We start from the raw sequence: 13,501 nt of genomic DNA, 5'->3' as shown, positions 1-13,501 counted from the left end.
CAGTGGGAGCTGAGTCCTGCTGGGTGTGTATTCCTCTCACTCCGCCCTCCCTTCCCCCCGCTTTCCACAGCAGCTTGTTGTCGCCCTCTGTGGCTGAGAAACAGCTACTGCACTCGGGTCAGGTGGCACTGGTGGGCCGGCCGTTGGGCGACAAACAGCTTGCGCAACCCCGCTGACGTCACACGTCACTGTCTGTCACCCAGTGCGCTGGATCTAGGAGCACACACACAAACACACACACTGCAGACAAAGGCTTCTCCTCGCTGCTGTGTCTCCTGACTTTCCCAGGTTTAGTCTGCATGTGTGTGTTTGTCTTTGTGTGTGTGTCTGTGTGAGTGAGTGTGAGTGTGTGTGTGTGGGCATGTGGGCCTGTGAATAGCAGTGTGGTTCTCTGTGATAAGAGCGGTTGAGCTTTATGACCGGGCAGTTTCCTCTGTGTGTTGTGGTTTCACTTCTAACCTTTCTGTTTGTGCAGTCTTGAGCTGCGATGACCTGCAGGTTCATGAGTTTCTACGCCGGCCTGTACTGATTTTATTTCATTTCTTTATTTATTTGTTTGAGTATCTGAGCTGTGAATATGTGTGGTGTTTGAGTCTTTATAAATGTATTGACTTTTAGCTTTAGCCTGTTGATTGGACAGTGTGAGGAATTTGGAGGAGTCTGTGATAATCCTATTTTATTTCCTAAATTATTAACCGAGAAATCAAATAATCAGCAAAAGGGAATCCACAGTGGAAATAAATATTTGCAACACACATTTGTACTGAGGTCAGCTTGTCTCAGCTTTCAGAGAAGAGGTCAAAGAGAATATAAATGGGAGTAAAAGATGCATTTGTGACATCTTGGTAAACACATTAAACACTTAGCTATGCAGCTGCAGCACTGACAGCTCATTATTGCAAATGCTTCACTTGTGGACGGGGTTAGGGTTCTGTTTCTGCATTTCAAATATGTCCCCTGAACGTCTCACATGCAGGGAGTTGACAGAGCTGCTGCTAGTTGTGATAATCTAAGAAGAAGAGCTTTTCGTCTGCCCCGAGGAAAGACAGTAGGCACAAAAACATGAAAAGCATTCCATCAAAATACCTCAAACTTGGCACCGCATTTACTCAACAATACAGCCGACAAATATGAAGCAGGCTGGATTAACGGTGAAGCGCGCACACCCACAGACACACATAGTGACACTCCTGGATATATTCAGTACATTAACAGTCCTCAGTTGCAGTTTTGAGTCAGGACTTTTTATATCTTTGTTTGTTGTTGCTGTCAGAGCAGGTTTGTACTGTTAAACGTGTGGCAAACTAGAACTAAGCAGTTTGTGTTTGGGCTCTTCTAGGTGGTCTCTCCAGTTCTGCAGACAGCCGCTCAGCAGTGGTCCGCTACAGCAAGGACCAGCGGCCCACGACCCTTCCCATCCAGCCCTTTACCTTCCACCACCAGTTTGCAGCTAAAGCCCCCCAGCCCAAGCCCCTGGCGCCCCTGCTCACAGGCTACATCTCTAGCATGCAGGCCCGCTCCAGCTTGGGCTCTGGGTCTGGGTCTGGAGGTCCAGTCGGGGAGGACGGCGACGACGCAGCTGAGAAAGTCCACAGCTTCCAGGGTTCTCTCATCACAACGGCTCCTCCTCCTGGATCGGTTAGGCCCTCGCCTCTTGGGAGTTACTCCCCGGTCCGACTCCAGGGAGCACCCAGCTCCGGGACCTGCTCCACCTGCACCCCCAGCCCTAAGCCAACCCACAGCCTCTCCTGCCCCCTTTCAGCCGGCCTCGGCCCCCTGCAGACCCCGCCCACAATAAAACAGGCGGGGGCATCAGCGCCGTTACCCCCTACTCCTCCTCCTTCATCACTGGGGCTGAAGAGAGGGGCGGTGCCACCAATGCTGCCAGCAGTGCAGGGACACTGTTTCCGCCGTGGAGGGCTGCCTGGCTTACCAGCGCTTCACAGTGACACTCTGAGCCCACTGGGCTGCCTCGACTCTGCAAAGCACGAGGAGGGCAACAAAGGGCACGCAGCCAGGACACATAATGGTACGCCCATAAATAAATCTCACGTTTCCGTTAAAAACTATTCATTAAATCCCTGATGAGAAAATGCTGTTTTAAAATAGGTGAACAGTTTTTTTCACTGTTCACACTTTGCTTTCACTTTGACTGAGGCCATCTTCCCCTCGTCGTCTCTCATGCCTTTACATTTTCCTTCTTTTAACTGTCAGCCCTTCGCTACAGAATCGCTCAGCAGGTTTTGTCCTGATGCAGTTGGTTTATAAAATCTGCATTGAATTAAAGTTCTGTTGACTTACTGTCAAAAAGAAGCTCCTGTAGATTCTTACTGTTCTCTTTTTCTCTTTCTTCTCTCCCTTCATGCATGACCTTAAACGTTTTCCTGTCCTCCCTTCACCTTTTCCACACGCCCATCTTCATCTGCTTTGTTCCTGCGTATCATTTCCATCTGTCTCATCAACAAACCCTAATCCGACCCCTTTATCGCAACCCTAACACCTCCCGTCCCACAACAGCGCACCACCTCTCGCCTCAGGCTCTCAAATGGAGGGAGTACCGCCGTCGAAACCCTCTGGGAGTGGAGAGGGTGTCGGGGTGCCATGCTTCTGCTGGATTGGGGCCGCGACCTGCCAGACGCAACGTTTTTGATTTCCCTTCGGTCCCCTCTGGCCACAAGCTGGGACGACTCAACGGTGCTCAAAAATCTCTTGGCACTGTTGAGACCTGCAAGAATATCAAATATTTAAACAATAGACTCAGATATTTTAAGTACTGGCAGTATTAGTAGGCTCATATAAGTGTGCTCCTTACCTCAATGCCTCTAATAGTGACTTGGTGTGTGTCTCAGCAGTGGGCCAATCAGCTAAGCTGCAGCAGAGCTACAGCGACTTCCTGTCCGACTACTTTTCCCTGACGGAGAAGCCGCCTGAGGAGTTCTGCCTCTCCCCGGACGCCTCCACCTCCTCCTCTTTGTGCTCGTCCTCGCAGTCTCACATCTCTGTTGACCTGACGCAGAAGAGAGGTGGGGGTTCTGTGTGTGTGTGCATGCCTATGTGTGTGTATTCCTATCTTTGTGGGGACCAAAACCCCAGTCCCCACAAATTTGAAGGAATTTTTCTGACTCCAAATGTGGTTTTAATGTTTAATTAGGTTATGGTTAGGTTTAGGGTTACTGCTTACCGTTCTCCACACACACCAACAAGCAGGTCTTTATTCTAAGAAAGTGTGATGGTGTTGTTGTTGTGCCTCTGGGCTCACAGGCTGCAGGGATCTCCCAACATTTATAAATATTACTGTCTTTGAACGATACAGAATTAATCGATTTGTTAGGAGAGTTCACACTAAATTCAAGCTCCCTTAAGTCTTTCATACAAAAGTGCACTGTTCTCCTTTTTTGCTTTTCCTTGTCTGGTAACTGAATACGAGTGTGATTCAGGGATCTGACTGTTTTTCACACTAACAAAAGCTGCTGCTGGTCTAAGCGTTAATTAGTTACACTTAAAGAAGAGCTTAAAACCTCCAGAAACGGTGTACAAGCCAAAATACAAACACGAAACATCAGATTTCACCTCATGCACTACCTGTATTTGTATAGCACTTTACTAGTCCCTAAGGACCCCAAAGCACTTTACACATCCAGTCACACACTGGTGATGGCAGCTACATTATAGCCACAGCTGCCCTGGGGCGCACTGACAGAGGCGAGGCTGCCGGACACTGGCGCCACCGGGCCCTCTGACCACCACCAGTAGGCAACGGGTGAAGTGTCTTGCCCAAGGACAGAACGACCGAGACCGTCCAAGCCGGGGCTCGAACCGGCAACCTTCCGATTACAAGGCGAACTCCCAACTCTTGAGCCACGATCGCCCTTTGCTTTTCTACAACACAACTCTTAGATAGTTATAAGGAGCAACATGTTTGCATTAACTTTGATTAAACACAAAGTACAATTTTCATGGATCTTTAAATACAAGGAAAAAATCCCATAAAAGTCCATTAGAAGGTAATTCAGACATTATTTGGCTCTTCAGTTAAAAAAGGCATCACTGTTCCTGTTTAGATGCTCAACTTTAGTCCTTCCTAATATGTAAAAGCAGGATGACACCTTCATTTTTTTTTTTTTTTTTTTACTGACAACCTGTGAGCTGTAAAATCAAATCAAAAATCTGTGAACTGTAAAATCAAATCACCCTAAATGAAGTGGATCTCACAGAGTTATCCGAGGCCACAGCAGTGAGAGAGGAGATCATCCTCCTACCAGATAATGCAGGTTTACACAGCTGTAGAGAGCAGCGACATGAGTGCTGAGCAGACTGATTAAGCCCTTTCACCTTACTTTCATAAAAATCAATTTCACAGATGAACCAGGACACAAAGATTTGCTTTACCTTCAAAGTGAAGCTAAAAAGCTTTTTGCTCAGTAGGAGCTGAATTGCACTCTTTGTCAGCGTTTTGTGACTCATATCTTTCAACGTTTGTCTTGTTTTCAGACTGATGTGAGTCAAATCCCTAGAAGACAACTTTACTGCTGTAGCAAATCTAACAGTGCAGATTTGGAGCTCAGACTCATTATTATATTGGTACCTCACCTTCCTGCAGGGGTTTTGTAAAATAGCACACAGATGACTGCCATGTGACTGTTGCCACAGTAACACAGAAATAAAAAGATGGACTTACAGACGCTTTGCTCGGTTTGTCTCGTCAGCTCTGGTGAAAGCCGTGAACACTGCAGTGGATCTGATCGTGGCTCACTTCGGCACCAGCAGAGACCCCGATGTTAAGGTAAGCCTGGGGTTCACAGGTGAGGCAGCCACACACGATGGCACGAACTGCTCATTTGTGAATATGAACTCACACGCTGGTTCTACTGGCTGATCAAAGTTATACGTATAGAATTTGCACAAACACATCACAACTGCAATGAAGCGCAAAAGAACCAAAATGTGTGTTTTGTGGTGAATTACACCAGCTTCACCATCAGATGGCGCCACCTGACTGCTTGGTGAGAGTGAGCAAGCTGTTTGTGTACTTGTAGCAAATGTTATGTAATATTTATTTGTATGTTTATTCTGTATTTGTATATGGGACAAATACAGAATAAACACACGCTGCATCTAAAGCAGCGCTTGGTTCAGTAGCTTTAGATTCAGTGTCAGGGGGACAGAGCGTTCTGTCAGACTGTCACCCACGGTCGGGTAATCTTGTCTCAGAGCATCAATGACACAAACATCTATCGTTTATTGTTACAGTGGTAATATTATAATATAATTTCTGGCAAATACATGTGAGTTTATCAGTTGGTGAGGTGGACCACAGTGTCACGGTCCGGGGTCGGTGACCCAGTGTTTCTGTTCTGTGTTTCTTGCTGTCCAGTTTGTGATTCCTAGTTTTTAGGTTTTGGTTCCTGTGCCCCTCATGTTTGGTGTATGTTTAGTTCTGTCCTTGTGTTTATTATGTTCCCCAGTCAGTCATTTCTCATGTCACTCACTCCATGTTCCCTCTGTTCAGTATCAAGTCCGTGTCTCTGTACCTGTCATGTGCTTCCTGTTTTATTTTGACAGTCCCTGTTCTGTCCCCATGTTTTCTCTGTACCTTTCCTGTTCCCACGTCTCATGTCTAGTCTCCCTGTCTCTATGTTCCCGCTATAACATGTCAGTTTTGTCGTAGCGTTAAGCTCGTATCTCTGAGTCTGTGACTGTACTTCTCTACAACCCGCCAGGCAAAGCTCGGGAACAGCTGGGTGAGTCCCAACGTGGGTCACCTCATCCTGAAGTATCTGTGTCCGGCTCTACGTGACGTGCTGCAGGACGGTCTGAAGGCCTACGTGCTGGACCTGATCATTGGACAGCGCCGCTGTCAGCCCTGGAGCCTCGTGGAGGCGTCCACACAGCTGGGTGAGAGAGCTGGGGTGGAGGGGACATACCGATACTTAACAATTAAAGTTGATTTTGCGGGAAGTTGGCATTAGTATTGATCCACCGCAGTGACTCGCTCACTGTAATGCTGACCCTGCGCTGACAAAGGCCTGACTAATTCTAAGAGGTGATGAAGCAGTGACATGTTGAACTAAACTGCAAGATTTTCACCATCAGTGTCGGAGCAGACAACTATGGTGCAGAAGGATGAAGTGAAGTAATAGAGTAGAATGGCACCTTTCAAAATAAAACTACAAAGTGCTTCACAAGACTAGAAAGGAAACAACAAGCAGTAAAACATTTAGAAAGATAAATGAAACATTAGAAGATTAAAAATCATGAACAAATAAAATATGAACTGCAAAGCAGATAAATAAAAACAAATATGATAAAAAATAAAAATGACTAATAGGAGGCATAGATTGTGTTTGTAACAAAACGAAACTTTGACCTTTGGCAGCGCTGACATGAGCAGGATTCAGGTGACTGTAGAGCAGCAGGGCACAAAGAAATGAGCTCCTTACCTCCATGTCAAACTTCACCTTCTAACCAGGGTCCCAAAATGCTTACTCGTTGTACTTTCCTCTCTATTTGGGGTGCATTCACAAACCGCTACAGTCATTCTTTTGCAGATGTTGTTTAAGCTTAACATGTGTTTTCTGAAACGTGTGTCCTTTCAGGCCCGTCCACACGTGTTCTCCACAGCCTGCTCTCAAAGGTGAGCCAGTACTCGGAGCTCACGAGCCACAGCATGAGACTGAATGCTTTCATCTTCGGCCTGCTCAAGTGAGTCGTTTCATTTACTGCTGTTTTCATTCTCAGTTTACACTCGGAGCCTCGAGCTCACTCTGATTCGCTCTGACACGACAACAGCTTCTGTGTTTTTGGGTCTTAGTGACTGCAAAATAGTGACGTTTCTACTTTAGGTTTATTCTCGAGGTCATCATGGTGTGCTGAAGTGCATTGCATTTAAAAGCGTTACTGTTTATGTCCGATAACAGAGGTGATGGATGAAAGTCTCAGTCAGTTAAGAAAAACACAATCTGTGAATTCTTGAAGTCAAACAGATTAGAAACTATTGAAAACTCGATCTGAGTATTTTAAACCCCACGTTGTTTGCATTCATGACTTCTTGTTCCATTTCTTTCTGGTACATTCCTGCATATCTTGGCACATTAGTGCCCCCTGTTGGTCAGTGCTTTGGTGTATTTGTGGCTATGTGTGTAACCTACAGTGAAATGTAATCAGATTTTTTTTGAATGAAAAAAGTAATCATGTTGTGAGCTGTTATTTGTCTCTCGTAACCTTTTTGTTCTAAGTTTTGATTACCCGCTCTCTGAGGACATGTTTATAAGCTGAAGTGTATTCATGTGTGTTTTGAACTGGTGTTATTCCTTAAAGACGGCCTAATATTTGCCTAATCAGCACTAAATTATTATTCTTGAGGTACGTAAAGTAACGTTGAATACTTCACACTTCAGTTTACCTAATGCTGGCCTTCATCGTCAGGGGCAACCTCCCAGATTTCCTCTAATAGGCTTTGAACAGGTTTGAACAGTGGGTGGGCGGGGCTTCTGGGATATATGAACTGTGTGTTGGACATGAAAGTACAAAGGCAAGAGTTGAGTTCAAAGCTGGCCGTGTGAAGGCGGAAATGGACCAAAATGCAGACTCACAAAGGCAAGAATAAACTCAGAAGGCAGAAATACAAAAACTAACTAAACTGGGAATACGCATGAAACTAAACAGGTGGGAAGGCAGAACACTCGGCAGGGAACGAGACAGATCACGACGCTGGACAGACAGAAACAGAAGGCTTAAGTACACCAAGACTGTCAAAATAAAACAGGAAACACTAAGACGCAGACTAACTCCCAACATGACACGGGAACTGAGAGGAAAGCACACTTAGGGAAACAAAATGGATTCTGTAGATAACAGGAGGAGATAACGAGGGGGACGCAGAAACAGTTAACGGAGACGAGACAGAGCGAGAGGAGAGACATGACGGCCTGGGAAAAATAGATGGGGGGAGCGTGGAACGACACACAAGGAGGGGAACATGGGAACAGAAGAGGGAAACAAGACACAAGGGCTCACACAAACACACAAAAACAAAGACACACACAGAGGGACGCGGTAAACTAATTCTAATACAAAAGACACCAAAACACAAGAAAACTCAAAACACTGGTCAAAAGGACCCAGAACCATGACACTGAGCGTCTAAATCACTCGGGAGCTAAAGAATGACTTCCATACACTGACCCCATTATCATCAGTAGCAGAGAATAACAAAGAGCATGACGGGTCCCCTTTAAAACCATGTCAGAGCTGATTAAAAGACTCAGTTTTGGGTGTGATGACTGTTTAAATGTCTTCTGCAGGAGACTTTTACTCTGCTGCAGGTTTTAAATAAGTGACTGTTTGTCTGTTTTAGTCTGAAATCTTTGGAATTCTGGTTCAATCACCTCTACACGCATGAAGGTAAGACCATAGTGACTGAAACGACGGATTTCTTCTTGTGCATCTTGTTGTGACGCCTCCTTACCTCTCTTATCTTTTATTCAGATATTATTGCCGCATACTACAGCCCTTGGGGTTTCCTTCCCCTGTCACAGGGGCCGTGTCAGCCCCTCTTTGAGGAGCTCCTCCTCCTGCTGCAGCCTCTCTCACTGCTCCCCTTTGACCTGGACCTGCTGTTTGAACCACATCTCCTCCAAAAGGGACAAGAGCAGCTTCGTCGCAAAGAGCAGCTCTGCTCTGCAGGCCAGAGCGTCGACCAGTCGAAGTGCTCCACCTTCCAGCTCATGAGGGGGTGGAGCAACACTGTCAGTGAAATGGTCAAAGACTCAAGCGCAGAGGTGAAGAAAGAGAAGGCGGGGCTCAGGCGAGAGGGAACATGGCCAAGGATGGAGGGAGTTGGATCGAGAAGAGAGGCAGCAGCGGGGAAATCGATGCTGAGGAAAGAGAGCGTTACAGCTCAGAGCATGACAGCTGGGCCTGATTGCAGAGGGACAGTGAAGGAAGTAGGGTTTGCACATTTATGGAAGGAGAGGGGGGTCCAAGGGCAGAGGGTGAAAGGTGTAGGACAGGAGAGCCATGGAGAATATGAAGATAAAAAGAAGAAGGACAAGAGGAAGGAAAAAGACAGATTTCCTGCAGATGAAGGGCGTCAGCGGCAAGACAGGCAGGCCGGCTGGTGGTACCAGCTCATGCAGTCCTCCCAGGTCTACATCGACCAATCCACAGAGGGGACAAAGTTTGTTAAGACCGAGAAGAGGAAGAAGTCATCGGAGAGACGACAGGGCCAAATCCCACCCACAAGAGAGGGAGTGGTGGAGGGAGCGGAGGCCTCTCAGGAAGGTGAGGGCAGGAAGAGCAGCAGCAGTAGCTTGAGCGGGGACTCATCTGGATCCAGGGGGCGGCCTTCGTGGATGGGCAGCCCCCCAGAGTCTGTCCTCAACCAGGAGAATCACACCAACCCTCTGGAGGTCACGGTGACTGGGAGCCACGGCGGAGCCCAGGATGAGAGCCCCTCACAGGGACAGAGTCTGCGCTGGAGCAGGCTCTTTGGCTCTAGTGTCGGTTCTCCCTCGAAAGCAGAAGGAGGTGAACAGAAGCCAAAAACCCAAAAGACCAGGTGAGAAAATGTTCATGACTGAAACCACCAAAATATCATTTGTATATCTTAATCTGAAACGAACAGAACGATCACCTTCTTCCTGAGGAACATTTTCCAGTTCTTTACAAATTTAGTGGGTTTATATATATTTTTGCTTCACTGGATGCCGTTGATGTCGTGCCGCAAATGACGAAAGACTGACCTGGACTAACATCGGCCTTTTGTTTTCACGTTGTGTTTGTGTTTCTTAGACCTCCATCTGGCTGGCTCGGCTTGGATCGGTCTGTTCTCGACCTTGTAGCTTTGACCATTGGAGCAGGCCCCGGAAAAAAGGCGGAGCTTCCTGCCACACCAACTCGCACCCAAAGTACAGCTCCACCAGCGTCGACGTACCCAGCTGAGGCCAAACTACAGTCCAGCTGGTAGGAACCGCCTGCAGTGTTATCGTAGTGTTACTTGGAAGTGATGCCAAGCATTCCTCCCTCAAAAAATGTTTCCGAATACTTTTCGATCACTCATCCTCACCTTCTGCCTCCGTGTTGATTTCTCAGCGAAGTACGAGCACTGTGCCACCACATCGCCACCGAGCCCGGACAGCTGAGCTTCAACAAGGGCGACATCCTGCGCGTTCTGAGCAAGGCTGACCCCGATTGGCTGCTCTGTTCCCTGGGCTCCACCCGGGGCTTGGTTCCAATTGTCTACGTCACCCTCAACAGCATGGAGGACAGCCAGGATGCCCCTGGTTTCGGGCAATGCTGAGCAAGAGAAAACTGTCCGAAAGGTGAAGCCAAACAGACATGGAGGGTATCCCTCCCGCACACGGACCTCACACAAAAACCCGTTTTCATCTGTAATTTAAAGGGAAAAAAAGACAAATCATTGTAGTAAAGCTGGAGAGGATGCAGACATGACTGCGAGGGCAAGCATGCAGGCTCAACCACAAACAGACATCTGCTTCAAGGGTACACCCAGACACGTATGCATGCATACATCCAAAAAACAAAAAAGCACCCCACAAAGATCACAAACAAACCCAAAGACTCTCAAGCGCTTCTTTCTCTGCCTCTCCTTCTAGCTTAGCAATGTGCAGGTCCAGTCTATTTATCATCCAGCTCTAATTTCAAAAAAATAGGCAGATCTCTCGTGCTCCACACCTGGCTGCACTGTGCTGCACAGCTGTGCCACACGTTGAACTCGCCGCTCAAACGATCGCCCTCGGTGCCGGCGCAGGTTAGTTTGACGTCCTCTTGTAAACTTAGTGCTAATATGATCTTTGCATTCGTGTAGAAACGAGTGAGTCTTTGCTTTTTGGTAAGATTGATATGAATGTAAGAGCTTTTGGATAAATGTTCTGTGATTCAGCATATTTTTATTATTCTAATGAGACGGTGGAGATCTGCACACGAGCTCGTGACAGCAGCTGTTCAGACATTCAAAGTGAAAAGAGAGCAGAAGGAGAATCAGCTTTTTCTTTTTATCCTCCGTTTTGTTTGATCTGCCTTCGTTTAAGCGTGACTGTTGGATGGATAGACAGTCAAAGTAATCCTCCTTTCCTCACAGCTGGGATAAAACCATGGTTGACACCGACGACTTGCATGAAATCTCTCGAAATCTTTTGCTTTTCCTTACCGTCCTATTTCCCCCTCTCCTCACTCTCACATCTAAGAAGACTTGACAACCTGTGAGGATGGCAGGACTGAGCTGGTGGTAACACGGCCCGATTTATTGGTACATACTGTAAATGCATTAGTGACTTAAACGTCTGATAAATTCTATTTATTTAATAAGTTGAGGGAAGCACCTAAATGGATGCTTACAGAAAACATGGATGTCAAATGAAAGCAAAGCATAGCTGTGCAGGTGTCTTTGGAAAAGGGGATGATGGGATTTACTCCAGCATGGAAGTTTATTCCGGTTCAAAGTGCAAAGATCTCATTCATGCCTTAAAGCACAAGTGTCGAACTCCAGGCCTCGAGGGCCGGTGTCCTGCAGGGTTTAGATCTCACCCTGGGTCAAGTCGAGTTCATTACCAGGCCTCTGGAGCCATTTAAATCAGCTGTGTTGGATCAAGGACACATCTAAGACCTGCAGGCCCTCGAGGCCTGGAGTTCTACACTTGTGCATTAAAGAGTGCAGGTGGGGGGGGCACCTGTCCAGCTATTTGTCCTGATGGTGTATTTTGTACATGCTCTGATGCGTCTAATGCGACGCGTCCTCCAGATTTATGTCTGCACACGTTCACGTGAAAGAAAAGGATCTGTGGTGATATTTTTGATGTTTAAAGGGAAACCCCGACACATTGTTTGTGATGGAGGCTCTGGGGGGGTCCTGTTCAGGAGCAAAATGTGGCCTTAGGCTCAAAATGAGTTGATGGAGAACTAAAATTCCGACTGTATACTTTAAACGTATACAGAAGGCCAGTCTGGAAAATTATAAACAGGTCAAATTAATGTACATATATTAAATAAATGAATGCTTGTGTATTTTTTGAAAATCTCACATAGGATATAATTTCACCATTTCAGTTTTCCGTTGCTGTATAGTTTTTATTTTTATGTAAGACTTTTAACATCTAATTTCAGCGAGATGATTAACATTTCATCCAAATGTAAATATATTTAAAACCCTCCTGAATTAATTTCTGCTGTAGAGCTGTACGTACAAATGTTATTAAAGGTTTCTCAGTGCATTTTAAGTTGACTACAGAAAGCGAGCATAAGCTTTAGTCTCACTGCTAACCAGCCTGCTGACTGTAAGTTGCCCGTCACGTTGGAGGAAGGTTTGCTGTTCGTTGCCATCCTGCTCAGAGCTCACCGGGGACCGACAGAAATAAACACACAGTAATTAAAACAGAGACGGGCCAGGGAGGCCCAGGGGGCCAGAGGCAAAGAGAGACTTCTTTTTAGAATTAAGCATTTAGATATCTGGGATGTTGTGCATTAAAATACTTGTAGGAGTGACATAAGAGAGAAGGAAAGAAAGGAGTGATCTTTGTTTCTCTCGTCTGTTTTCTCCCTGCATTCTCTCTCCCGGCTGCCTGTAAATACCTTCAGCATCAGTGACACTGCTCTTCTCTCTGTGTCCAGACTATATGATGTGTACGTATGACATTATCAAACTACTATGGATGTTAAATAACAAAGTGCTCATGTGATCACAAACTCGTGTGGCTCCAGTGTCTTTTTCCCCCTCACACGTCACCTTTGAAGGGATTTTTCTACCCGAGAACACTCTGGATTTATGGGCAGCATCCAGCTTACGACTCGGTTCACTGCGTGCTTATTAAATACCTGCTTCATTTATCAGTGAGGCTCTGCGCTGCCCCAGTGATGGGCATGCTGAGTAAGTGTTCCCATCTTAAATTTTACTGGAAAAGCATAAAACTAAGTGGCTGCAACCAGAGATGTGTCAGGCAGTTGTATTATTATTACTACTGAGGGTGCAAGTTGTGCTTTCTGCTTTAATGCTATGCCAACGCGTTCAGCTGCTTATGATTTATGAGTGGTTAAGTTTTCACAGGACTCCATGCAAACTAAATACAGCTTTACCGCTTCCATAGGACGACGTAAGTAACAGCCAGGTACTGCTAATCAAGCCTACTTGATAAACTAGGAATCAGTAAGTTTAAGCACCTGTGTAAAAGCAGATGTTTGGGCATTTTACAGCAGGTAAAATAAGCATTGAACACATCACCAAATTTCCAAGTAAATCTATTTCTAAAGGTGCTATTGACATGAAATTGTCCATAAATTCTCAATGATCCCAAACACAGCAGCAAATCTACAACAGAATGGGTGAAAAAGAAAAGAATCAAGGTGCTGCATGGGTCCGATCACAGTTCAGACCTCAACCTTATTTAATACTGTGCATAAACAAATGTCCACAAACCTGAATGAACTGTAGCGATGAATTCCTCCACAATGCTGCGAGAGACTCGTGAAGTCACACAACAGACTGAAT

The 13,501-nt window shown here is 46.1% G+C and overlaps 1 protein-coding gene across 6 annotated transcripts in view; it reads left to right on the top strand.

Moving 5' to 3' along the window:
* rusc2 (RUN and SH3 domain containing 2) overlaps positions 1–12,702 on the top strand; it is a 41,721-nt gene extending 29,019 nt beyond the window's left edge. For 3 of the 6 annotated variants that reach the window (XM_085295551.1, XM_085295548.1, XM_085295549.1), the window contains 10 exons: positions 1,340–2,029; positions 2,518–2,694; positions 2,850–3,023; positions 4,707–4,783; positions 5,721–5,895; positions 6,597–6,702; positions 8,357–8,403; positions 8,488–9,559; positions 9,793–9,963; positions 10,093–12,702. In XM_085295551.1, coding sequence (XP_085151677.1) covers positions 1,340–2,029; positions 2,518–2,694; positions 2,850–3,023; positions 4,707–4,783; positions 5,721–5,895; positions 6,597–6,702; positions 8,357–8,403; positions 8,488–9,559; positions 9,793–9,963; positions 10,093–10,300 — 2,897 coding nt within the window. In that variant the 3' untranslated portion in view covers positions 10,301–12,702. The remainder of the gene's footprint in view (positions 1–1,339; positions 2,030–2,517; positions 2,695–2,849; positions 3,024–4,706; positions 4,784–5,720; positions 5,896–6,596; positions 6,703–8,356; positions 8,404–8,487; positions 9,560–9,792; positions 9,964–10,092) is intronic. The other 3 variants (XM_085295550.1, XM_085295554.1, XM_085295553.1) reach the window with 3 other exon arrangements.
* Positions 12,703–13,501: the final 799 nt, after the last annotated feature.

This window comes from Mchenga conophoros, linkage group LG12, assembly GCF_057382185.1.
Source record: "Mchenga conophoros isolate Kocher_MC1m ecotype Shallow Benthic linkage group LG12, M_conophoros_male_GT1.1, whole genome shotgun sequence".
NCBI classification, from domain to species: Eukaryota; Metazoa; Chordata; class Actinopteri; order Cichliformes; family Cichlidae; genus Mchenga; species Mchenga conophoros.
Note: the sequence above shows the minus strand (reverse complement) of the source record. Positions and strands in the feature narration are given on the sequence as shown.